This window comes from Myxocyprinus asiaticus, chromosome 5 (assembly GCF_019703515.2).
Source record: "Myxocyprinus asiaticus isolate MX2 ecotype Aquarium Trade chromosome 5, UBuf_Myxa_2, whole genome shotgun sequence".
NCBI classification, from domain to species: Eukaryota; Metazoa; Chordata; class Actinopteri; order Cypriniformes; family Catostomidae; genus Myxocyprinus; species Myxocyprinus asiaticus.
In genome coordinates this window covers 36,064,644-36,092,638 of record NC_059348.1, presented here as the reverse complement: position 1 = coordinate 36,092,638, position 27,995 = coordinate 36,064,644, and the positions used below count along the sequence as shown (strand labels likewise).

The 27,995-nt window shown below is 40.2% G+C and overlaps 1 protein-coding gene across 1 annotated transcript in view; it reads left to right on the top strand.

Annotated features, from left to right (window-relative positions):
- b4galt2 (UDP-Gal:betaGlcNAc beta 1,4- galactosyltransferase, polypeptide 2) overlaps positions 1–27,995 on the top strand; it is a 207,831-nt gene that overhangs the window by 97,482 nt on the left and 82,354 nt on the right. The window contains exon 3 of the mRNA XM_051699194.1: positions 17,235–17,470. Coding sequence (XP_051555154.1) covers positions 17,235–17,470 — 236 coding nt within the window. The remainder of the gene's footprint in view (positions 1–17,234; positions 17,471–27,995) is intronic.

Below are 27,995 nucleotides of genomic sequence, written 5' to 3'. Positions count from 1 at the left end.
TTGGTGCACCACGCGTTAAAGGAATAGTTCACCCAAAAATGAAAATTTGCTGATAATTTACTCACCCTCAGGCCATCCAAGCTGTATCTGAGTATCTTTCTTCATTAAAACAGAATTTAAGATTTTTTAGTATTTCATTTCAGGCCTCCTCCTTTAAACAATGCAAGCGAATGTTTTTTTTTTTTTTGATGGTCCAAAATGCATATTTAGGGTGCATCAAAATAATCCACTTGACTCCAGTCGACAAATAAAGTTCTTCTGAACCCAAACGATTGATTATTTTTGGAAACAAAACAGTACTTATACACTTTTTAACTACAAATGTTCGCTTCCGTACATCTCTGGGAAGCGCTCGTGAGAGGGATGTCGTAAGCTCATTGGTAAGGTCACGCATGGAGGAGGCAGGAAGCACGTCAGTTGAGTAAATTAACAGCAAATTTTCATTTTTGGGTGAACTATTTATTTGATTGATAAATGGTGTTCATGTAGAGGATGTTGTGTTTGTTATCTTCCCTGTTAACTAGTGCTTCTCTTGCATTTCAAGAGAAGCAGCAGGATCAACTCTGCAGCATTGTTCTCTCTCTTCCAGTGAGTTGCGCGTTTCCTTTTTATTCTTGCGCCTGTACCCAACAGTACCAATATTATTCTGTGTATATTATTTGGTTGAAGTGGTGAGCTTAGTGTATGGTAAGAGCCTTTCTCACGGTAGGTAAGTTATTTATTTGTGCTTTAGTGGGGTGGTTTTAAAAGGGTTCCAATTTTATGTTTTAAGTGTATTCATAATAAATTTGCCATTGCAGGTGCGGTGTGGCCGTGTATAACTCTAGCTGCTGTTCTTCATACCTGTTTCTTCACATCTGTTCCAGCGTGCTGTTTCATCATATTCATTTATTTGTTTTGCCAAACTTGTTGCACTACATTTGTCTTGTTTCTGAATTGTACAGTGCAAAACATAAATTAAAGATGGTGAAAAAATTACCTCATAATAAATAACGTAAGTGTGTACTGTATGTTGTTTGAGAAATAAGAACCTGATGGATGTATAGACTACATAAAAAAATATTTTATAATGAATGCTTGCCAAATAAGAGGGATTTCTAATGAACTTGGCTCAGGTGCATTCAATAAGGCTGAAAATCAGATCCAGATTGGGTTTTGTGATATTAAAGTGGGAAATTGCACTGTAAAAGTAACTTAACTTACACTTACATTTACACCAGCATGTATAATCAACATTAAGTAGAACTAAAACTGGAGCTGGCATGTCCAAAGACTAAACTAATGCTGACTTATACTTTATTTCTGGAAGTTAGTTTATGGCTTGTTATTCTTTTGACATTTAGTATCTCCTACCTGCGCTCTCTGGAGCCAACAATTTTACAATGATTTCATTAGCCCAATTAGGTTAAAGAATAAATGACTATATCATACAGACATAAAACACTGAATTCAAACGGTCAGTGCTTGTTGTAGCTGGAGAATTATACCTAAAAATGCTCCTATGGGCTTTCTTTGACTAGCGCTTGTAAGGGACCATCTGAAAATTCCACCCACAGCACTAAAAGGTCAGAGGTGTCCAAGTATTAATTTATTAATTAATTCAATTAAAGTGCAAGTTATACATAAACTTTACAATCTTTAGAATGTGTAAATGTTTTTGTTTTTTTACTGAAAGTGTTTAAGACAGAACATGCAACGCAGTTGCACTGAACACTTGGACACCAGAGATGTTTTAGCACAGTGTGTGGACTTTTCAGATGGTCTTTTATGCACCATTAGTGAATAATGAATAAATATCGAACTTAAATTAAACTTTACCCCACTAAATATTATTCTGCAGTCATAATGCATTGTTGGTTTGTTTAAATAATTTTTTGGTCTCTGATGTGGGGTCACTGAACTCAGGGGGCCAGGCCTATAGACAGGGCAGGTACAAGCACAGGCACAATAATTTAATCAAATTTTTTTTTTTTCAAAGCACTGTAAAGTCAAGTCAAATTTATTTGTATAGCGCTTTTCACAACAGGCATTGTTTCGAAGCAGCTGTACATGAAATTATGCTATAACAGAAAATGAATGAATATACTGCCAATATTAGTTATTTATGTTTAGAACTATTAGTGGTTAAAATTAGTAAACTAAGTAAGTGTTGTGGGTCAATGGTTAAACAAAATGATTTTGTATGAACTATATGTTTTAGTGTTAAAGTCCTTGAAGTCATCCAGAATTAACTGAGGAAATACACGTGGATGCATTGTCTTTTGATTTTGGCCGATGAAGGCTCAAACATATTCAATATAGCAATATATGTAAGCACATATTGCTGATTATTACATTTTATTCAATTAAGTTATAAAAATAAGGGTGTTTATTGTCATTAGTGTTTCATTCAGTATTCTTACAAAACATCCTTTACTAAAGTTTTGCACCTAAAGCACCCAATACTGAAACTGATATACAAATGCAGATGTTCTAGGGGTCCAAAGCATATAAAGTGCTAAACTAGTCTTAATCAAATCACCCTTTTACACCATGATCCAGCTCATGACAACTTCAGAAATAATCTACATGCAAATTAATTTACATCTCTCAATTGAAACATTTCACCCCCTCATTCAAGTCCTCGGTTCATGCATGCTCATCAGCAGCTCATTGATCAGCAGTTCTCAATATTATGTTCGAAAGAGGCGATTCTCAGTTCAGTGTACTAGTGACTTGTGAACTGCTGTCCCCGTATCAGTGTACTGTTGACTCGAAAGCTGCTGTCCCCGGATCAGTGTACTGTTGACTGGAGAACTGCTGTCCCCGGATCAGTGTACTGTTGTCTCGAGAGCTGCTGTCCCTGGATCAGTGTACTGTTGACTCGAGAGCTGCTGTCCCAGGATCAGTGTACTGTTGACTCAAGAGCTGCTGTCCCCGGATCAGTGTACTGTTGTCTCGAGAGCTGCTGTCCCTGGATCAGTGTACTGTTGACTCGAGAGCTGCTGTCCCCAGATCAGTGTACTGTTGACTCGAGAGCTGCTCTCCCCGGATCAGTGTACTGTTGACTCGAGAACTGCTATCCCCGGATCAGTGTATGGTTGACTCGAGAGCTGCTGTCCCCAGAACAGTGTACGGTTGACTCGAGACCTGCTGTCCCTGGGTCAGTGTACGGTTGACTCAAGAGCTGCAGTCCCCTGATCAGTGTACTGTTCACTCGAGAACTGCTGCGAGCAACTCTGTGTACTGTTGACTCGAGAGCTTCTGTCCCCGGATCAGTGTACTGTTGAATCGAGAGCTACTGTCCCCAGATCAGTGTACTGATGAATCAAGAGCTGCTGTCCCCAGATTAGTGTACTGTTGACTCAAGAGCCACTGTCCCGAGAACTGCTGTGAGCGACTCAATGTACGGTTGATGCGAGAGCTGCTGTCCCTGGATCAGTGTACTTTTGACTCTAGAACTGCTGTCCCCAGAACAGTGTATGGCTGAGTCGAGAGCTGTTGTCCCCGTAACAGTGTATGGTTGACTCGAGCTGTTGACCCCAGAACAGTGTACGGTTGACTTGAGAACTGCTGCGAGCGATTCAATGTACTGTTGACTCGAGAGCTGCTGTCCCCAGATCAGTGTACTGTTCACTCGAGACCTTCTGCGAGCGACTCAGTGTACTGTTGACTCGAGAGCTGCTGTCCCTAGATCAGTGTATGGTTGACTCGAGAGCTGCTGTCCCCGGTTGACTCTAGAACTGTTGAAACCGGATCATCTTCATATGTTGATAAAACGGTAATACAATGAAGTCATAAACATATTTCCATTATGTTTTATTTGTTTTACTTTCTGCTGTTCTTAATGACACAGCACACACATGCTTAGTATCAGAAGCCATCAGTTCTCAGTATGCCGAACACCTCCGAAAGAGGTGATTCTCAGTTCAGTGTACTGTTGACTCGAGAACTGTTTCGACCGGAGCATTCAGTCCGATTTGTGAACTAGTTGGAGCGGTTCATTGCAAAGAAGAGTTAGGAAAAGCAGATATCACCAGCTCTAGGATCATTTTACTTGCGGTTATCGGCTCATTTCGAGGCGGAGTGTCAGGCACTTCTGAGAGACAACTTGTGGATCAGTGTTGACTTGAGACGCGAACTGTTTCAAGCGATTCAGTCCAATTTGGTGAGCTTGTTCAACTCATTCACTAAAAAGGGTCCGGACACCGGGTTGACTCCATCTGGACCACAAGACTTCATGACGACGGTTGCGCCCTCTCATCATCTCTAGTGAGCAGCACGACAAAACAACAGTGCAGTGTACACCAACTCTGATCTTTATGAACTGTATTCTTGAATATTTTTCTCTAGCACCGAACACACTTCATGTATGCCCTGTCCCACTCAGCACATGTTGCCTCTTTTCCCCAAATGTGAGTAGACACAGTGGTGTAGTAGTGTCTGAAGAGGTCAACATACTGTGAATTTATGAAAGAACCCCCCCCCCCCCCCAAAAAAAAAAACAACAACAACAAACAAACAACAACAACATGAAACTGGCCTACATATATTTACAATTATATACATTACATATGTAAAATGTGTAAAAAAAAAGGTATTTTTTTATTTTGAAAAAAAGGCTGTTGTAATTGTAGTCCCACATGAACTTACAAAATGTATATCAGGGTAAGTTGATGGTAACTTGATGTATTGTGGTGAGCAGGGCGGGGCTGAGCGGCGTCTGGGCAGAACGAGGCCGGGAAGATAAGTGGCGAATGACTTTCACCTGCGTGCCACACCGGTCTCGCGTTCCAGTGAGGGGTGGCGGGAGTACTTAAGGAGAAGAGACAGCAGCAGACGGGAGAGAGAGACACAGGAAGCTGTTTGTGTGGGTCTGCGTGTCAGAAGTGTGGGTGCTGAAAAGCAGCGCATATGTTGAATGTTCGGCTGAAAAGTCTTATTGTGGAACGCTGAAAAGTCTTTGACAATAAATGTCTATGTGCTTTGTCAACCCGGTCCCAGCTTCCCAGCTTAATTGTTACACTGGTGCCGAAACATGGGAGGGAGGAAGGATGCGCCGTCCAGGGAGTCCTCGCTGCTGACTGAGGATCGTGATGCCGAGGGAGTGCTCGATCCGGTAGTGCTGGAACACTGTGTCAACTGGCAACCAAAAGGAACAGCTGAGGGGTCCAGTGCCATCGTCAGGCGTCATGGACGGGAGTAGGACAGCGGGCTGAGGACCAGTCGACGGCGTATCTGGGACCGGCAAGCTCCTTTCTCTCTCCTCTCTCTCTTCTCTCTGCTTTCTCTCTCCCTCTCTCTATTTCCGCCTCTCCTCCCTTTCTCCTCTCTTTCGCCCTGTTCCCACTCCCAGGCATGTGCGGGGGACAGATCCGGAGACCATCCTGACGCACTGATGCTCTCTCCCTAGAAATGGGGGGGGGGGATGTAGGTCACAGGCTGGAGAAATCCCCGACCTGAGTTTAGCAATGGGGGTGTGTGGTGAGCAGGGCGGGGCTGAGCGGCATCTGGGCAGAGCGAGGCCGGGAATATAAATGGCGAATGACTTTCACTTGCATGTCACACCGGTCTCGCGTTCCAGTACTTAAGTACTTAAGGAGAAGAGAGAGTGGCAGACGGGAGAGAGAGATGGCGGAAGCTGTTTGTGTGGGTCTGCGTGTCAGAAGTGTGGGTGCTGAAAAGCAGCGCATATGTTGAATGTACGGCTGAAAAGTCTTATTGTGGAACACTTAAAAGTCTTCGACAGTAAATATCTATGTGCTTTGTCAACCCGGTTCCAGCTTCCTCCCTACCATCTTAATTGTTACAAATATGTATTTAAATTAATAGGTGTCATTAATGTTCCTTTCATTAGGAAAATTGAAAAAGAACTTCAATTTTAAAAACAAGTCTCAGAGATACCTGCATTCTTGTGTATTCGTTGAGCTGTGTCTAGCTTTTTTTAGCGCAATGACACATTCACAGTATGCAGTTTTTCTGTTCAAAAACAACTGGACGAAGCGCAATGGGGAACAAAACACAGGAGGCTTGAGACACGTTTTAAAAGTTGGTACCAAATGATGGTATTAGGATGGTACATGGTTAAAAAAGGGTAATAACATGGTGTTTTTTAGCTCTTTTTTTTTTTAGTAAGTGTTATGGGTTATCAGTATCAATACATTTGATTTTTCTCCTTATGAAGGGTAATTACAAGAATGTTATGAAAATATGGCAAATTAATAAGTAATACCATAATGGGACATGTAACAGTGTGTAAAACTAAAGTGAAGCACACTTACTACAGAACACAGTCCCTTCGCTTCAATCAAAGTTGAGCATGTGGCTGAAAGCCCTGTGCTAAATGTTAGGGCCAGGTGGAGGCTTTTTTTTTAATTGTTTGGATTTGAGCATCACGTCAGGGGTCAAAGTAAAGATAAATAATTGGATTGATTGGATTGCCTCGGTTTAAGTTAAGTAGATTTACAGATACTACAAATTTCTCTGACTACAACACAATGCAGGGCTCACTTCTTAAAAAAAAAAAAGATATTTATTTTTAAACTATGTATTTCTATATGTGGCAGGAAAGATATTTTTCATTAAAAGTTAAGTTCCCTGTCTGTCACTCACTCGATGTCGTGTCGATGTAGTGACACTAGGGGTTCAATCTTGAGAGCCCCAATCACCTTTGCTTAAAATAGAAAAGGCCAGTGAGAAATGGCGTGTGGAATTTGTATGCTACTCTCCGCCCCCAGACATACGGGTATAAAAGGAGATGGCGTGCACCACTCATTCAGATTTTTTCTTCGGAGCCGAATGCATGCTTGTGTTCATCCTCTCACCTTTCGCTTATGCTGCTGTATTTTACGGCGCATATCAGCAGTCACCCTTGCATGGTTGAGTGTTGTGCTTCCCCTGGGCGCTTCGGCGGCTGAGTCCGCGGGTGCTAAAAGAGTATATTCAGTAAAAGTATATACTCTTTTAAAAAAAGAGTCAAAAGAACTTGCGCAAACACTTGGCGTCTTTTTAAAGATGTCCTTCTGCATTTGCGCTACTGGATGCGGTCATTATCTCTCCCTTTCGGACAGCCATGAAATCTGTCTCAAGTGCTTGGGGCACCAGCACGCTGAGGCAGCTTTCGTGGAAGGGTTATGTTCTCATTGCGAGAACATGCCCATCAGAACGTTGGGCCGGATGATGTCCACTCTTGTGGTCCAAGAGCGGCACCTGTGGCTCAACCTTGCGGAGATGCGTGACACAGAGAAAGTCCGCTTTCTCGATGTGCCCATCTCCCAAGGGGGGCTTTTTGGAGACACCGTCGAAGATTTCGCCCATCAGTTCTCGACGGTGAGGAAGCAGACCAAGGCGATTAAGCACATCTTGCCGCGGCACGACTCTGCCGCCTTCAGTCCTCCGAAGTCCCACACCCCGTCTGCTTCTCGCCAGAGCCGTTCCCCTGTGGTGCCGGCACCGGCTCTCGTACCATCTAAGCCCGTATGCCGGCCTCAGAGTAGAAGATCCTCCCGCGGGAAGTCGGCTCCTCTTGCCCATCAGCTGGTCCCCAAGAACCTTGGACGGGCTTCCCGGTGATGAGGCAACTGACTCTGACCGGTCTGGCCCGGGTGAACTCTCCAGCCCCACCATCGCCCCTGGGCCAGCGCATGGTAAGTATTATATCGCCGGGTGCCTTCTGGGCCTCGGTGCCCACATGGTCAGTAAAACAGCAGTTTCCTCATTCCCTGGGTCAGCGCACTTGCAACGGCCAGGCGCTGGAAGTCTTTCCGGTCAATCAGGCGAACGCGAGTACCTCCCGTTCCCTCGTTCACCATTGAGAGACAGCCGGCGAACAGGTAAGTGTGCTGGTCTCTGGGGGCGCTCGCCCGCCCCAGTCACCGGCCACCGTTGCCTGCTTGCGGAGCAGCTCATCCCCCCTGGGCTGGCTTCCAGGTGGGGTGCCTGCTCTGCCTTCTCTGCTCTGCGATTGGGGCTCTCAAGATCAAACCCCTAGTGTCACATTGACACAACATCTCGTTCCCTCCATCAGGGAACAAAGGTTACATGGACTTTTTCTCTACCAAAAAAAAACAAAAACAAAAAACACTAGCTTCATAGTACTGTATTTTGCGATCATGCACAATGTAACTCCGTGGTTATAAATTAATAAACACACTTTTTCAGAAAATCAATATGGCATATAATGCAAAGTATTACTGATTTACAGCTGAGGTTTATAAAATTAACTAATTCTAACTGATGTTTTACAAGTCATTCTCAAGGCATGGAAATTGATGTTTCTCCTCTCTTTTTCTTTTTCGTTCTCTCCCTCTCTCCTGTTTTCCAACTGCCTGCTTTATTATTTGCTGTGATGTTGCGTAACTTTGTTGGCTGTTGCTTGAGAGACTATACTAGCACTCAACGGGTTAAAAGAAAGTGGGATAGAGAGGAAGAGAGAGAATTAGAGTGAGAGAGACAATAATGGAGTGTGTGTGGCCAAGAGATTCAGGTAATAAACCCTTTGTGCTTTGAGTGACGGTGCCTACAGTACAGTACTCAGGTATTACACCTTCATTGGGCTTATCCCCCAGGGTGGTCTGGTTAATATTATATAATCAAATGGTGGCTGCACTTAAGCCAAATGTACGCTCATGGATTGCGGAACACATCAAAACAAGGGGAGGCCGATAATTTTAACCCACAGGACCATTACATTTCACATACAGAGATAGACATATAACACATTACGTAGACTAAGAAAACATAAAACCATACTAAAGGAGACTCACGTGTGCTCTCTGAATGATAATAATGCATGTTTCCAGTTTTGGAAACCATCCACGGCAGGTTCAATTTTCTTGATTAATGCAGTCCTTTTATTGCACAAAAGTGAAAATAACTATGTTTCCATTCAAGGATTTTATTTTAAAAAACAAATTTGAAAAAAGGTTTAGTGCACAAAATGTGTAGCGATATAGCTGATGGAAATGCAAATTATCTATAAAATTGTCGACATAATATTTTTTCGTTTAACTATAGCGCATAAATCAAATGTCGATATGTCAAATGTTGTAAAAAAAAAAATAACGTTTGGAAACACTTTTTGTTGAGAAAAATGGCAGTAACGCCAAAAATCTAGTGTCACATAACAGAATTTACATCACATCTGTCCTCACAACAAACAGCATAGTGGAGAGGTACACTCTGACTGATGAGGAGACTAGAGTTTTTCTCAGTTTAATTAAAGACAATGAACTTTATCTTTATTATTGGTTGATTAGCTTGTAAGATTCCTGCAGCACTCGCTTGAACGGTGCATTTCGGCCGTGCTGGATGTAGAGAGAGTGGGGATGGAGGGAAGCACCTGAGGGGGAGAAACCAGGCGATGTTGAAATGTTGGTAGAGTTGTTTGAACTTTTGGGATAAGTGTCTCTTGTATGCTTACTCTTGAAGTTGTCTGGAAATGGCCGATGTCTCTTCATATTGTGCTCACGAAATTGATCACGGCCGACAATTGTTTAGGTAGATTGTCACCATTGTTTTAGCGCCTTGATGTAGTCTAGAGATAATGCGCACTGGTGATTTGTTCATTTTTAATCAGTGCGGGCTGTTGTTTTGGTTTCAAAACTTGTAGTATATATTTACATACTGTCTATAACCTACAATTAATGCAGTATTACTTGTCAAAAATATAATAAATCATCAGCAATTGTATTAAATTAATTGTATTTAATTTTTGTTTTTAAGTTTTGTGTATTTCATATTTTATCAGACTTAAAAAAAAAAAGAAAAAACGGGCCCGGGCGCCTGTTTCAAACGGATCACCCAAAAATGCATCTTAAAATTAAGATAATGAAATTAATTCACAAACTCACGCAATTTATTCTTGATAACGTCAATAAACATGAAAGAACAGTTCTCACACATTTTTGCACTTATTGGCACCATTTGCAAAGGAAAAACAAAAAACACCTGAAAATAATAGCAAGTAGGGAGATGTGGGTGATGTTTTATTTTCTAATAAATTTTGTCTCCTGTTAACCAATACCTTGCTCTCCTTTTTCAACAAACATGAAAGAACGGCTCGCAGCCGTTTTTAACGTTTATTTGCGCTAATTTGCAATGGAAAAATAAAAAATAAAAACAGCTGTCAAGGACCCATTTGGACGGATTAGCGTTTACACCTTAAATGTGTTGTGGTCACATGCATTTTTGCCTACCTTCATATGTGGTTTTTGTGACCTGATCACAAATAGTTTTAGACCCCTTTTACACTTGTATTTAGCATTGATCACATGAGATCAGATCACCCAAAACGCATCTTAATACCAGGTGTAAATGGGGTCATTAAGTCCATATTCAGATTTAAGGTCAGACAATATGACGATTTCAACCAGGTCTTGTCATTTTTGTGTGCAATATACATTAGACGGTTTATGAACAATCCATGGGTATGCTGTTTGATGCTGACACTAGACTTAACTATAAAACATAAGTACTTGTCAAGTAAAGCTGTATCTGCATCCCAATGTTATGACTAGGCTACAGATGGACCTGAGGCAATTGTTTGCCTCCTCCCCTCTTATCAATGGCCTCAGTCATTTGTGATCTGAGTGGAGAGAACACTGTGGCAGGTGTTCAGAGCGCAACCCAGAGAAAGGTATTCATCTTTCTAGAATGCTTTCACTCCCTTCCACGCTATCACTTGACTGCTTGCCTTACTCATATAATGCTGCTAATTAGAAGTAGCTGGATCCAATGAGCCTTTGTAGAGATCACTTCAAAGGGACCTTTGGAGAGATAGGCGGTATGGCACACAGAGAAGCCACACACTTGATTTATTTAAAGGAGGAGGAAAGGGCTTGTAATTAGGTTGGTGGCTGCTGCATCTCATTGAAGGATATAACTCTCTTTTTTTCCACCGTTCAATCTCTTTGTGTCCATGAGGACTGGGCATTTACAGCTTATTTACAGAAACAATCAGAGTGAGCACAGCATGGGATAGTTGCAAACTATCACGATCCTATTTTACTCCAAAATCAAAAGAAACCAATACGAAATGAATTAAAAATAATTTTTAGAACCCTTAAGAATGTTTTATAGTGTGACTGTAAAAAACGAGTCGCTTTTTGACATACAGCCTTTTCCAAAAAATTACCTGCAACTTTCAGTTTAGATGACGTGTGAACACGCCCAGTTCTAAAATACCGGTAAATTTTTCACTGGCTATTTCCCTGAATGAGAAGTTGTAACATTGTCTGAAAAGTTCCGTTTTGATGCTATGTGTAAGATTAATGGTTTGAGCACGTACAAGGTCAGGATGTGCTGATGTAAGACGGAGAGAATTCAGTTACTCTGGAGTCATAAAATTGGAAAGATTGTGAAATTATTCCATTTAGTCAGAGGATATACAAATGTTTGATATGTTATAGCGGACTGTAGAGGAAAACAAATAGTGCATGATGCTCCACGACTCAAATCTGAAGTCATGTGGTGAGTAGGCAAAGGAAAACGGTCATGACACTGGACCACAAAGAAATGGAGATGGCAAAAAAGCCCGCAAAGTGAAGAATTAATTTAAAGCCACTCACCTCCAACTTGCGTCACAGTCTCCACTGTCCACACAAGACCGCACCCAAATGCACTTGGCCCGTTTCTTTTGAGACTCAAAACAGAGTACCAGCCACATCAACGGCAGCACTACCACACATCCATGTTTGTTTATATCTGTCATGAGTCTCAAAGAACTGGAACATGTGTTTCCACTTGAGTTTGTGATCGGATTGACTTGACAACCGGAGTGATCCTCAGTCGTTTTGTGTATGATCCCAGACTAAATGACTGAGGATACCTGGTATTTTTTTATTCTGTTCAGATGTTATTGGTGTCGTGCAATCCAGCCTAAAACCGCATAGAATTTTGTTGACTGATTAAAAAAAACTAAAACTAAATACATCTAAAAAAAAAAAATGGATTAGAAGTTTAACAGCATTTTGGTACTGATGTGTGAATGGTCGCAAAATGGATAAAGACAGAAACCGTTGCAAGTGTGAATATCAGATGTGATAGATTTACCAGTAAAGGCAATCCAACTATTTTACTACACTTTACAGGCAGCATGTGTGAAAGGGGCTAATAACACTTCTACAGTTATTTTCATGACAGTTGACGCACATTTTACCCCCCCAATTATCATTACTGCAATGCGAAAAGGGATGGTCATTATAATTTTCTAATTACCGCAATGTGAAAAAAAAAATATTCAAAGGTAACACTTTATTGTAGGAATCAGACATTAGACAGTAATTAATTAAAAATAGACTTGTAAGGGACAAATTACGGACTTGTTTGGAATTGTAAGGTATGTATTAGATCTTTGTTCACTGATTTCTTACCCTTGCCTAATAGCCTCTTTACATGTGTTTTTTTTCAACAATCAACTTATTAGGTAAAAACATCCTGGTTACTCTCGTAACCTCCATTCCCCGATGGAGGGAACGAGACGTTGTGTCGATGTAGTGACAGTAGGGATCACTCTTGGGAGCCCCAAACACCTCTGCTTTTTGAAAAAAAGGCCAGTGGGAATTGGCAAGTGGAATTTGCATGCCACTCCCCCGGACATACAGGTATAAAAGGAGCTGGTATGCAACCACTCATTCAGGTTTTGTGCTGTGGAGCCGAGACAAGGCCCCGGCCATTTCATTGGGTAGTTCAGTGTTGTGGCAAGAGGGACACAATGTCAGGGAATGGAGGTTACGAAAGTAACCAGGACATTCCCTATCTGTCACTCACTCGATGTTGTGTCGATGTAGTGACACTAGGGGTCCCTATACAAAACACCACAACTAGCTGAACTGTGTTACGTGGACTGGCGGTGCGAGACGGCAGACCGCTATGTGCCTCGTAGCCAGCGCACCAGGCCATCACGTAACCTCCCCCAACGCTCTTATGAGTGTCGAACGGTCCTTCAGGAACAAGTCGACTGCCCAGCAAATAGGGACAGGCTAGCCCAGCCGTGGCCTCTTTTCTTCTTTTTTCTCCCCAAAAAGAGGGGAATTTGTTAACCGACTGGGGGCCATAAATGTCTACGTCGGGGGGGGGTGTCACTCCCAAGGGGAAGACACCACAGAGACCACACCCCGCTCAGAGAAGGGGGAGGGGTGGGGGGTATTTTGAGTGGAAATACGTCACATGGTCTTACCGAGTCTTGTCGGAAGTATGTCATTTGGAGAAGTCGCATGGTAGGTCCTACCCAAGGGGGGAGGAGTTTCTACAAGGAAGACGCAGTTTACCGACAGGGAAACGATAAGATATCACATGGGGTCACCTACGGGGAACCAGCACATGTGGAGCACCTACCCCAGTACAGGGCCTAATTAGCACATGTACTGGGCCGGCAGCGAGTTTCTCTGCAAATTCGTCTGCCACAGGGCTAAGGAGGAAAGTCATCCAGGGATTACAGCTTGTGAACACGACTGGGAGTCAAAAGCGCACGTCTTCACCTCAAGGGAGGGGAAAGGCGCTATGCGCAATGGTACACCCTGCCAGCTGTCCCGGAACTTACCTGCTTGTACCTGACAATACACGGGACGAAACCGGATCAACCCGGAGATTGTAGAACCTCGCAAAGGTGTTTGGTGTTGCCCAGCCTGCTGCTCTGTAGATGTCTGCTAAAGAGGTGCACTGGTCAGGGCCCAGGAGGCCGCTACAGTCCTAGTAGAGTGGGCTCGTAACACCACAGGGGGCGGCACGTCCTGAGCGTGATATGCCATCATGATGGCATCAACGACCCAGTGGGCGATCCTCTGTTTGGAGACAGCGCTTCCTTTCCGCTGTCCATCAAAGCAGACAAAGAGCTGCTCGGCGCTTCTAAAGCTCTGCCTGTGATCCAAATAGATGTGTAAAGCATGCACCGAACACAGCAATACCAAGGCTGGGTCTGCCTCCTGGGGCAGTGCTTGCAGGTTCACCATCTGATCCCTAAAAAGAGTCGTGGGAACCTTGGGCACATAGCCCGGTCGGGGTATCAGGATTACATGAGAGTAACCCGGACCGAACTCCAGGCACGATTTGCTGACAGAGAACGCCTGCAGGTCCCCTACACTCTTGATGGAAGTGAGCGCGGTCAGGAGGACAGTCTTCAAAGAGAGTGCCTGGGACCGAGGCGGGGAGCCGCTGGGGTGGTCTTTTCCTCTAACGAAGGAAAAACGGTGACTGCAATGTTGCCATGGTCACGCTCTCACAGTGAGAACATGACCCGTCCATGAACGCTGTCTCCGCGTGGGCAGCACCCAAGCACGTAAGACCGCGATCGTGGCCATCGGAAGCGAAGCGGTAATGACCGCAACCAGGAAATACACACAAACGGAGAGGCATCTTTAAAAAGACGCTCTCCGTTAATGCCACTCTTTTAAGAAGGGAAAATATACTCTTTTAGTAGGAAGAATATACTCTTTTAGCTGCTGAAGCGCCCAGGGGCGTTCTCTGCAATTCAACAGTGCAAGAGGGGGAGAGGCCGCTGTAATGCGCCGTAAATCCAACAGCTTTTCGAGGTGAATGGATCGGCAGAGTAATTCAGCTTGCTGAACACAACCGCTCGGCTCCGAAGAGAAAATCTGAATGAGTGGTTGCATACCAGCTCCTTTTATACCCGTATGTCCGGGGGAGTGGCATGCAAATTTCACTCCCAATTCCCACTGGCCTTTTTTCAAAAAGCAGAGGTGTTTGGGGCTCCCAAGAGTGACCCCTAGTGTCACTACATCTACACAAAGTCGAGTGAGTGACAGATTGGGAACAAAAGATACCAATAGCTAGTAAGGTGCAAAATACATCCTTTATAGGTTCTCATTATTAATGTTCAACTTATAAGTATTAAATAAATATAGAAGATAGAAACTTTTGTTGCTTATTGTAAATAGCAACAAAAAGCATTTTCTTTGCAATAAGTGCAATTAAATACTACCATACAGTATAGGGGCATCACTGCAGCATGTGTATTGTGTAATTAGAGTCCCACAAACACCCTACACCAAACCCTACACCTAAACCAAACCATAACCTTCCCTGCTTTGTTGAAATACTATATGCATTCTTTGTGTAGTTTATACTTATAAGCTGCACATTCACACAGAGTGCTGAGAACCTATAAAGGATGTATTTTTTCTGAAAGTCCTCTAAGGAGAAGTACCTTTATTTCAGGACAGCAGAATGTCTCAATTACTTCCACAAACAGCTCTCTGCATCCTTACCTTGCTGACCTGCTACTGGTTATTTTAATGATGTGTGAGATAGGAAAACAAGAGCAGGTGCTGCAATGGGCCTTGTACACAATTAACTACAAATGTATTTTTAACCAGACCTGTCCTCTGCCTACCAAAATAGAGCATGTGTGTAGCCCATGAGATATTTATGCCAAGCTGTTATTCAGATCTAAAGAGATGTGATGGTAAGTTGCAGCTGCCAGGGTCAGGCTCTCAATAAGATCGATATCAATAAGCTCTCAAAGTGTCAAAGGGTCAGATTATCCAGAGGTCCTTGATGTTTTCCAAAAGTCTATGATCTTTATTTGTTTTAAACCCCTTATGCTTTAGAATTTTACTGTACACTTTAACACAGTGGCTCTCAACTGGTGGGATACAACCTAAAAATGGGGCGTAGGTGTGTTCTGAACACATTTAGCAGCTTTATGCAAATAATATATATATAATCATGCATAGATAGCTAAATTAAAAGGTTGGTCTTTTTAAAAAAGGACAAATATTTCCTGTATCTTTTTGTTGATTGCAACCAATTAAACTTTATTGTATTTTGATGCAATTACTAGAACTAGCCACATTATGCAGATGCCAACATTGACAGCTTGTGTGACATGCTCTTATCCTTGAAAACCATGAGAATCTATACAAGGGAAAATAAAATATGTTCCAGATTACATTAATTAAGAGGCAGAATAAACACAATTTGTGCTGTCCACAGTTTGATTTGTGCTATGAATTTGTGCTATGAATGAATAAGGCACTGGGGGAGAAAACCATAGAAATTCAAGAAACATTTACCAAAAAAAAAAAAAAAAAACAATAAAGTATATTGTTGGGCCAATTCCATTTATGGTAATGTTAATACATTTCAATGATTAATTTTTAGGATTTTAAAGATGATTAATAATTTTAATATTTTGTTGAGTCACTACCTGATGTCCAATGTTAAATCTGGGTCTTGAAGCTGAGAACAACTTCTTAAAGAACATATTTTTATACTTTAGATCATTTGCTGAGTTATAAAGATTACATTAGCAAACATTTTAAACCTTTTATCTCAGACGTGTCTAATCTAGACATGTTTATTTAATATTTTACTTCATTACTATATTTTACCAGATTTGATACCTTAACTGCTTTTAGATGTGTTAGATGTTTTAGCCTTACTCTCTTTTATTGATTGGTTGTCGCAACTTAAGATCTGTGGATCAATGAGAAGGAAGGAGGACTACTAGAAATGTTGTAACCCTCTGCTGGCTAGAGAGCTAGTGATGATTATATTGTATGTACATTTATTGCATAATATTTATGAACAGCACAGTACTCTGTGTTTCATGAAGCATTCATTATGGAAACATAATGGGGAAGGAACATTCAACTTATGGCTTGTAAAGCTACAGTTTCAAAGTAGCTTTCCCAGTACTGTGCTGCTGAAATATTCTCATATGGTCTCACTGCAGCCTGATCTCACACAAAATTTGGTAAGTGTGTGCCAATATTTCTTTAGCCGAAATCGGTATACATTGACTGAATTTGAAAAGACTGCCTTAAAGCGGTAAGTGTTTCAGAGCATATAAACAAGTTGACATCCATTTATATCCAGGAGAGGTGGCCAGAATTCAGTTGTAAAAAATAATAGTTTTCAGCTGAACAGTGTGTAAAACAGTGAGAAATCCTTATTTTATTTAATCTACCCCCCAACCAAAACCCAAATCTAACCCTAACCATTAGTAGAGACAAAATGCAGTGTTAGGGAGAAAATGCAACCTCCTTATCATGCTCATGATTGTTTATACAAACGTGATTACTTCCTCGTTTGAATGGGGATTGACGCAATGCACTACCAGTCATGCCACGAAGGAAAGTAATTGTTGTTGAGCCGTTCCAAATATGTCCGATGGGAGATAAGGCATATATGTCGGCATACTGTTGCCGATCCTAGGGTACCAGAACTTTTGGAAACAGCATGCCGACTTCCCGTGTGATCATGTTGCTCACTGATCCTCTCTTTCCGCTCTGCAGTGGGGCGTCTCCTCATCGAATTCAGCTCTCTGATAACCCTGGAGCGGGTGCAGAGAGAGAACCCTAATGTGACAGAGGGGGGCAAATACACGCCACCAGACTGTCGGCCCAAGCAAAAAGTGGCCATCATCATCCCATTCAGGCACAGAGACAACCACCTGAAATACTGGCTACACTACCTGCACCCTATCCTGCGCAGACAGAAGATTGACTACGGCATCTATATCATCAACCAGGTTAGTGTGTGTATATGTGCTTGAGTTGGGTGCTTTTACAGTACCCTGCTAAAAACAGCTGAAACCAGTTTTAAAGTTTTAAACTGGTCTCCCAATTGGTGTTTTAAAGAATTCAGATTGATTTTGGGCACTTTTCATCTGGTCAGCCTGGGAGACTAGCTGACCATCCAGGTAAACACCAGCTTTGCCAGGCTGAGAGATTAGCTAGACCAGAACATGAGTAAAATATTTGTAAAAAGCAGTTACATTTTTACCTTCCTCTCCTGAGTTGGGCTACAGTGGTAAATAGCTGCCTGTAGTAGGCCAACTCATCACATTGATGAAGCAAACTTACTGTGGTTCAGAGCCAAATACTACAATGTGAAAAGAGACTTGCAGGGGTTGAGGATTGAATTAAACTCGGGTCTGGACCAAGCAATCAAAACAAGTGTGAAAACAGCCGGTAGAATTTCTGGTCTTCTGCCTCCCCTTCTTTCATCAGCCTGTTGCTTTGTTTGTTGAGTGACCCTGGGGGGGCAGCAGAGATGTTCAATGTCATGAGAAATAATTATCCTGCTTGGCACATTGTTGTCTGCCCCAGTCTGTTGTTTGGGTTAATGTGTCCTATCAAAACTTTGCAGTAATCTGTCTTCAAAGTTTGCAGTTAGTATGATGTGACCCGTTGAAAGGAGAGCACTGAGAGATCTATCTGTGGAGTAACAAGCCAGGCCAAAGAGTCTGTATTAGATAGAGCAGGGGCTGAGCTTTGGGCTAAGGTCACATTTCACAGCTTTCATTAACTCTTAAATAATTATTAACCCTTAAATGCATATCAGTCGGGTCTTTTGTGACACAGGGCCTCGTTGCACCTCCTCTGCCTCATCCATTTTTAGGAGTTCTGCCCCCACCTCTTTAGTATTCCTCAACTCTTCTCTTATGAATAGTGTAACATTAGTATGATGCCAAATTGCAAAAAGTAGATTTTTTTCTAATTGCTTAGTTGCCAAAAGTGTATAGGGTCGTAAGTGACCCAAGAAATGTAGTGTCACAATATACAGTATATTTGCATTTTCTTAAATCATATTTTTATGATTATTTCAAACCTATACAAGTTTACTATCACAGCATATCTATTGATTTTTTATTACATAACATATGAATGCTGTATTCATACAAATGTCTGAGTACTACATCATGTTGGTGTCCTGCACAACAATTTCAGAACTTTCAGCGTGAAAATAATGAATCACGTTCTATAATTTGTTGCATCATCTCTTTGATGAAGTGAAAAATAAAACATCAAGATGGAATTGTCTTAAAAATGCTTTGAATGTTTTACACTATCTTGGCCTTTTGTAGATGTATTTGTGATAGATACACGTGCTGGGTCACTAATGACCCGAGGTATGTAATAATGATTGGCAAAACACCAATGCATTCAAGGGTTAAATGCATGCTAAATATGTTACAGATTGATTTTCTTCTGCACATTACTGCCTTTTTATCTCCAAGATTTAAACTTTGGTCACTAAACAGAGGCATAAAATTCACCAAGCAATCGTAGATAAATGCAAAATAAATAATCTTAAAGAGACAGTTCACATAAAAAATAAAAAAAATAAAATGCATCATCGTTTATTCACTGTTTACTCATTTTGGGATGATTTATCCCTTTAATCAAACTCTGCAGCGCTACACCAGCTACCAGCTAGACTATTCGCATAACCCTACAACAGGGGTCTTCAACAGGGGGCCTGCTGTAGTACTGTAGGTGGTCTGACAGTTATTGTTTGATCTCAAACCATTTTTTGTATGCGTTGAACAAAAATACTTCATTAATTGAACTTCAACCAAAACTAAAGTTAAGAAGATAAAAGTCAGCAACATCTTTCATTGGCCCAAGTAAAACTGAAATGTGATGCACACACATAAAACCCTGTACATCAGTAATGATTGTCAAGAAATGTCTATGCATAATGACTTTGCAATGTAAGCATCATGCAAAGTATGTGAATTAGGGCTGTGAATCGATTAAAAAATGTAAACTAATTAATCACACATTTTTCTGTGATTAATTGCGATTAATCACAATTAAATAATGGTACATGATACATAACAACAAACGTTTAAAAAATCATCATAAATATATTTATTTTATACTTTGTCTCAAAGAACTTGCAAGAAATTGGTTAGTCATCATTCATTTTAATTATATAAATATGTACATGTTAAAATGTTCAGTTTTATTTATTTATTTTTTGTGCAGAGTTAATTAGACACATTTTTAAAGGTACAAGGATATATTTACATGCCATAAAATCAGTGGACATGTTGCAGTTACAATTTGGGCAAAATTTTCTGCCGTTTTCCAGTGGACTTTTTTAAATAATAGGATCATATGAGCAGATTCAATTCATATCAAACTTTATTGGCAAGAGAAACTTAAGTGTACATTGTCAATGCATTATTAGACACTATACATACAGATATAAAACTTTGAATTCTGACATTTTGTTTGCTGATGAAAATCTCAAAACTATTATTTTCTTTGGCTGCCGTTCAGTCTGTATAAGCATACCTGGCCGCAGCTTGTAGCAGTCTCTATCGCATATACACTGGGTCTCCCTCGGGTGGTTTCGCTTTTGAAACAGGTTCAGATGAAAGTCAGTGAGCGTTTTCACGCAATGCAAAGAGATACAGCAGCTTACCCGTATCACTCGCCTGTTTGCGGGTAAATTCTTCATTCTCCGTACACTTAAATTCACGCATGTGTTTATTATGCATGGGGCATGCGTCATGCGCAATGAATAAGCATGCACTGCTTCACACAATCAGTTTCTGTGCGAGGATGTGCAGTTGAGTCAAGCAAGTAACTCCTGAAAATTTATATATGCCAGTGTTAGCCACAGAAAGTGGGGAAAAACATTCGTGAAGTTTCTCCCATTGTACAAAAGTGCCTGGGTTTGTTCCTGGCAGGCAGCAGATGCCCTAACCCTGTCCCCACCCTAAATGGAGCCTGTAAGGACGAGTAGCCTGCCAGGAACAACTCAAAACACCTTTTTCCTATCGTGTGAAGGCCCAGGAAGTAAAAAAAAAGGATACTACATTAATTGCGTTAAATTTTTTAATGCATTAAACAAATATTATTTGCAGAAATTAAAGCGTTAAATTTCCCTGTCCTAATTTGAATACATTAATATGACACCATAAGCTTGTTATTAGGCAACTGGAGATATAGGATATCCTATGTCTTTGTAGCCCATCCCATATAAGACCAATCTCTCCTTCTGACTCAAATACCCAAAATATTGATGCTAACATTTATGAAAAGATCTGTTTTCAGGCCTGTTCACACAGTTCTGTCAAAGTGTGGTAAGAGGGTCTCATTTAAAGTATAAAATGTGCAGCTAGTTATATGTACTGTCAACCTGAGCATTATGGAACGCACACCATCTGCACATTTTCACACAATTGTGAGATTATGCACACAGATTTTTCATTACGCAAGCAGTAACATTAAATGTCCTCACTCAGCTCAGTGCTACACAAACAGAATGAGCTGTAGGCCAATGTTTTGCTTTTATTTTCCAGAACAAGCTATTTAGCTTGTTTGCTAAATGAGTGCATCTTCTGGTATTTCTATATGTTTAAACAGCTGGTACATGCAAGGTACCTGTTCAACTGCCGTCAGAAGAGAAAGAACCCTTTAAACTTTGAAAGCACTAACTGCATATTGTGACCAATTTTATTTTTTCCTTTAGTTTTTGGGTCAGCAAGGCATGTTTACAAAAGCCACTAGATTGTTTGACCTTTCATCCTAAAATGTATAACAAATCTGGTTCGAACTCTGGCCTACCAGTCATCAGGTGTGCGTACTATCCCGATGAGCGAGAGTGACCTACAGTCAGCAGTGACCTACAGTCAGTGAAATAGAAAGAGAAGAGCTATGCACTGGGATATTTTCAGCTCTTTTTCTTCTTCTTTTCACATGTGCAATTCAGTGTAAAAACAACCAAAGGCCACATGTTGTCAAAAATAAACTCTCCCATTGTTATGTGTGTGAGTCTGTGTGAGAATGAATTTCCTGATTGTAACTACAGTCGGGGAGAAGAATTATCTTGTATTTGAAGCACCTAGTGGCGATTAGTTGTGTAAAGTGTGCATTCAACGCAACACAACAGAAGACAGGAAATTATGAGTCTTTAAATGTGTGTGGGGCGACAAGCTTCAGTTTGGTAATGTGCACTTGTGCACTTGCACTTTGGAAAAAGCCCTCCCCACCAAACTACAGTATATACATTATATATGCATATCAAATTGAGAAAAATAGACCATGCATTGACATATTTGGCAACCTTCCTTATCAGTCAATAAAGGCCGTCTGGACACAGTATATAATTTTTTGTTTACTTATTCACTTATTTGTTTATTACTTGACCCATTACATGCCCATACCTCACCCCTGGCTCATAGAGAGTGTTTGCTTCTTGGTAAATGTTTATTTTTTAAATATTTTTCATGTATCATTATGCCATCCTGTTTTAAAGAGTGAGAAATGCCTCTATTAAAATGGGTCTTTTTTTTGTGTTTTCTCTTTTCAAATGCAAAAGCCACTAGATGATGTCATAATGATGTTTTCAACCATAAAGACTATATTTTATTGCAGTATTAATTGTCTCTTCAAGTGTAAAAAAAAAAAAAAAAAAAATTCTTTATTCTTGAGATTCAGCCTTGAGCTGAATCAAATACAATCTCATTAAGTGAAAAATAATTACCATTATATTGAAAGTACCCTTTTTGACAGTAGATTGACGTTCATGTGTTCAGAATCCACTTGCATTACTGCATGAAAGTCACCATACTGACCTGTTATTTATCTGGCTACAGTTACTGATCAGTGACTCATGAGGCCAATGCACAATTGCCATGAACTGTGCCACTTGCTGTTGAACCAAAATAGTTGAATCTCACTGGATCTCATCCACTTAATTCAAAGGACAGACACCGAGTTCATAAGTCAGAGTCAGCCAGGTTTTCCATAAAAGGATTACACACACACTGCCTACATGAAGTAATTTCCCCACAAGTCTCACCCCACAAGAAAAAAGAAAACAATATTGCATAATTTTAACACAACACAATCTGACAGGTGCTGAAAAAATAAAAAGCATTTAAATCAGGTCAATAAGGACTTTCTCCTCTCTCTCTCGCTCTCTCTGTTTGTCTTTTCCTCTTTCTCTCTTACACTTTCTGTGGAATGACAGTAGGGAGAACTCCATGTATCATGCTCACTAGAGTGTTAAATGATTTTAAGTGAGGCTGTTTTATCCAGGACTGAGAGGAGATGTGCTAATTCCTCCGTTCCTTGGGCTGCTGGATAAATGCTCCCAGTGTCCCAGGAGTGTTGAAACAGTGGTTTTGGAAGGGATCTGTACCAGTAGGACAGCTCTCTTTCTTTCTCACCTCTCTTTTTCTCACCTCTGACCAACTCCAGAGGTTTCACAGGCTCTGGCTTACAAGTTTAACACAAGAAAGGCCTGTTTCTCCGGTAAAAAAGGAGGTTTTTATTAGTGGTCGACCGATACATCACCGAGGCTGATGAATCGGCAGATATTCTGACTTTTTTTAATTATCGGCATCGGCTGATAAATTTTCCTATTTGGCCGATTTGTTTCTTGAGATCACTGAGAACTGCCTGCTTGCATGTGAAGCGACTGAGACATGTAAATGACCAGTCACAGTTCATTTTGTTGTTACATGCCATCGTGTTACAACAATAATAGACCGGTGTGCAACAGTGTCATTTAAACAGTCCGCATTTCAGAGCCACGGCAGATGTGTTTGAGCTCATAATGTTAAAGTGCTCACCTGTTTCATTCTCCCTTTCTCTCCTCAACAGTTCCCTGTAACTTTTAACTGTCTTGTCTAATGATAAAATGCAAATCTCAATAAAATTATACTGTCTATAAATATACTGTCTGCTAATATAATATGCATATCTCGTTTAAACAGGTGTAATAAACCAACCTCACCCAACTTCAGCAGATCCAGCATCCTGTGGAACGCTCATAAATCTTCCTCTGAAGCACGTATTCTAACAGTCTCTCCTCAACAGTTCCCTGTCACTTTTCTAATGATAAAAGGCAAATATAAATAAAACTTCTATTTATACCATCTGCAAATATGCAGATATCTCATTTAAACAGATGTAATTCACTAACCTCACGAAAATCCAGCGTTTTCTTCCCGTCGAGCACTCATCTAATATCTTCCTCTGAAGCACGTATTCTATCAGCCAGAATCAAAACTTCAGGATCAGGATCAAAAGTTCCTTTGATTCACAAATCATGACGGTCAGTCCATTACAATCCAAGCAGGTGATGCAGGCCGTTTAAACTGTCAGGAGATTGCTGCTTGCGCTGGATCCGCATGAACGCATGAGTGCAACCAATGTCTTTCTAGCAAGTCAGTCCACTGTCGGCCATATTTGGAATGCTCTCGGTAGGCTATTTCCAGTCATGACAGTGCAGCTTCTATCTACTTGAATGGAGAAAGACCGAAATCTCCAAAACGGTCAAGATTACAACAGAGAACATATTTCAAATCAGCAGTAAAATCTGACAACATTGGTATCATAAATGGTGCTTCTTTACCTCAGATTACACTAAAAAACGCAATTTTCCAGCTTTTATAGCTAATGCGCATGCAGGTTCTCGAGTTGATTGACAGGCGATGTCTATATCTAAAAGGTGATTGGCTCTTTTACCTGTAAGGCGGGACTCCTATCTACATCCGTTGACTGTTGGCTGCAGTTGGGCGTTCTATTTTCTCCCATTAATTTTAATAGAAGTGGCCCATCTCTGCTAAATAGTCTCTGGTGCAACTTCAAGGTAAAAGTGCTTCACGTGTGCTATGAGTAAATGTCTTATTTACTATGCACTGTATGTACATTTGGTTTGATTCTGTATTTTTTGAGAAAATGCGATTGCTAACGTGGTGGACATGCCATCTATGGTTGCTGGACTACTGTGTGTACTGTTATTTTCTTCTTTCTAATATATTAACAATTTCTTCATGTGCAAATAAATTACTAAAATTTGATGACTAAAAAGAAATCATAAGAAACTGCTATCTACCATTTAAAATACACTATTATTTTTTTAGTTTTATTTTTTATTTTTTACAAAGTTAAAGTTTTGTGTGAATTTTAGTAAATATTGTGCTAAATAAGAGTTTTTTATTATTATTATTTTTTTTTTTTTTAGCAATTTTATGTTTATGTTATTTACTATATTAAATTGTATTGTATATCAGCATTGTATCAGCCTATCAGCCACCCTGCTCTCTGGATATCAGCAGTGGTCGACCACTAGTTTTATTCTCCCTTAGAACCATAGGAAGTACATAAAAGCCTTTTGGTTGCACACTGTCTGGCTGTTTTTGAACGCAAGTATGAGTCGTATGTAAATGCCCCCTGAGAAACTCGTCTGATAGGGGTCAGATGAAACCGAAATCAGCCTAATTATACAAGGTTATTACATGTATTAAAATATGTTCTGTATTTTTGCACATACCTTATAGCCAAAAGCTTCAATTAACCAAAATATTTAAAGTCGACATGAAATCAAAATTAGTTTAATGACGTTTGTTTGTTGTTAAATATCCTGTTTCACTCGGAAGTTTGTCACATTATGATAGTAAAATGGGTTTTATGTTGACTTTAATAAGCAAGCAAGGGGTGGGGAACGTGCAGAACTTTGGATTAGAATTCTGCAGAAATTAGCAGCACTTTCTATGGAATTCTGCAGGCACAGGTTCCATGCAGTCCTAATGTTTCCATGTAGCACAGTTCTCAGAAATTAACAGAACTTCATCCAGGTTTGTGAAACACTTGATTTTTCTGGAGTTTCTTTTTCTTGTTTCCCACAGTATCCCTCAAAGGTACTGAGCATAATTTGATATTCAATCTCAAAATCTTTTCCCTTGAATGTAACCAACGCTCGTGTCTGCCTGTTCTTTCTCTATCTTCAGACATCCTCCAACATTCTTTCACAGCGCATGGGGAGCTTCCGTTCGCCTCCTCATGCTTCACAGGCTGATTGTTGACATGTCTGGTTATGATGTGCAGGGTAGGAAGAGCACTGTGGCTCAGCAGGGGCTGCCAGGGACACAGGCCAATGTTTCCCTGCCTCCCTTCATGCACATCATGTTCACTGGAGAATTTCCCAAACGCAAAGATAAAGAGACAAGTTAATATGTGGAACAGTAAACCTATACTTGCTAATACAGCACAATGGGCTTCAGTTCTACAGAATGTGACAGTATAGTGTGCTGAGATGTGTTAGCATATCATATTTTGTTATTTTTACTGTAAAACAGTTAAACTGAAACCCATTGTGCTAATATGACACAATGGGGTTCAGTTTCACAGTATGTAGTATGGAATGTGCTGTGATGTGTTAGCAAATGTCATGTTGTTATTTTTACTGCTAACCTGTGTTCGCTAATATGACACAATGGGCTTCAGTTCCACAGTGTGTGGAAGTATAGGGTGCGCTAAGATGTGTTAGCATGCCATTTTGTTGTTTTTCTTTTTTCTTTTTATATATTTTGTTACTATATACCTGTTCTCACTAATAAGACACAATGGGCTATGTTAGCAGCATTTTTTTCTGTAAAAATGTACACGCTAATACCATACGATGGCTTTCAGTTCCACAGTGTGCAGTAGTTTGGAGTGTGCTGAGATGTGTTAGCATATGGCATTTTGTTGATTTTATTGAAAACCAGTACACGCTAATACACGATGCTGTTTTTTTTTTTTTTTTTTTTTTTTGAGTCACAGAAACTCAAAATGTGAATTACTTTGCATCTATATATCAAAACACAAATTATACCAACAATATTCCCAGAGTTGTCTGAACGCAAAATTTCATATTGAACAATGTTGCTGATTTGTACGTTCCCAGCATACATTGCAACATACATAATTTATTTAACACCTTTAAACCAAATCTGTTTTTGTTGTATTTTGTTGCCACTGTTTGTCAGTTGTGGTGTGGTGATGTTAGGAGCTCATCTTTTAACTTAATGAGGTTTGTTGATTGTCACAGTTATTGAGTTTTGTGTGTTAAAGGTCGAGGTCTATTGTGTATCTATGTCAAACAATTGTAAGTTCTGCCTTGCCTTGCAAGACATACAGTATCTCTCTCTTCAGAGGCAAAGATTGTAGTCAATAATATAAAAGTAATTAATATGGTAACATAATGAGAGTTCTCATATTGCAAATGAATAGTTGGCTGAACAAGAAATTAGTAGTTCTCTCTGCAAGAAGTTTTGCATTTAGTGAACAAACAAATTCACGTTGACTAAACAAAGCAATGTTACTGAGGACAATTATTATGACAGTCGTTTAGAGAACTCAAAAGTCTTACTGCATCATGTTTTTGAATGTATACATTTGCTTAACGATTATTTTTTTACTGTGTGGCTTTCAGTTGCAGTAGTATGAGGTGTGCTGAGATGTGTTAGAATATGGCATTTTGTTATTTTTATTGAAAACCTGTACATGCTAATGCAACACAATGGGCTAGTTCCACAGTATGCGGTAATATGGAGTGCACTAACATGTGTAAACGTGTAATTTTGTTGTTTTTACTGAAAATTTGCATGCTAATACGACATAATGGGCTTCAGTTCCACAGTATGCGGTTGTATGGTATGTGCTGAGATGTATTAGCATATGTTATTTAAATTATTGTTTAAACTGCAAACCTGTACTCGCTGATACAGCATGATGAACTTCAGTTCCACAGTGTTTGGTAGTATCTAGTGCGCTGAAATGTGGTCACATTTTGTTACTATATACTGTACCTGTACTCGCTAATATGACACAATTACAGACTCATCTACATATATACACTTATTCCAAAATAATTTGTTTGCACGGTAGCTCACCTGATAGATTGTGGGACGTAGAGTCAAAGGATCGCAGTTCAAGTCCAACCATGAACTCAAGCTGACATGTGACATTACAGAGTCATAGAAGCAGCATGAAATGAGGTGGTTGGTTCAGAGAATGTGATTATAATTTTTCTTCTGCATTTTAAAACACTAATGGTAAGGTATAGGCATAAATAAGGTAAGGATGTCTTTTTTAATGTCTCATTTATATTTTAAAACACTAATGGTTAGGTTTAGGTTTATGTTTTCTGGTAATCTCTACTACATACAACACTGTGTGTGGTAATGTGGAGTGCTCTGAGATGTGATAGCATTTCTCATTTCGTAATAGATTTCTGTGAACAAATTACCCCCTTTCAGCTCTCAACTCTATAATAACTATAACTGTAATCTGAGAGTCTGTATTAATTATAATATTATGGTAATAATTCCTTTATTATGAATGAGATTAAATAATTATTCACAATGAAATGTTGTTTTATTTATTTCAAATTATGCAGGATGAGCAGCCATTCAGATGGGTATTGACATGCCAAACCTGAAGTGTAAAAACTCTCCTGACAAAGTGTTTGAGGTAGGCTAT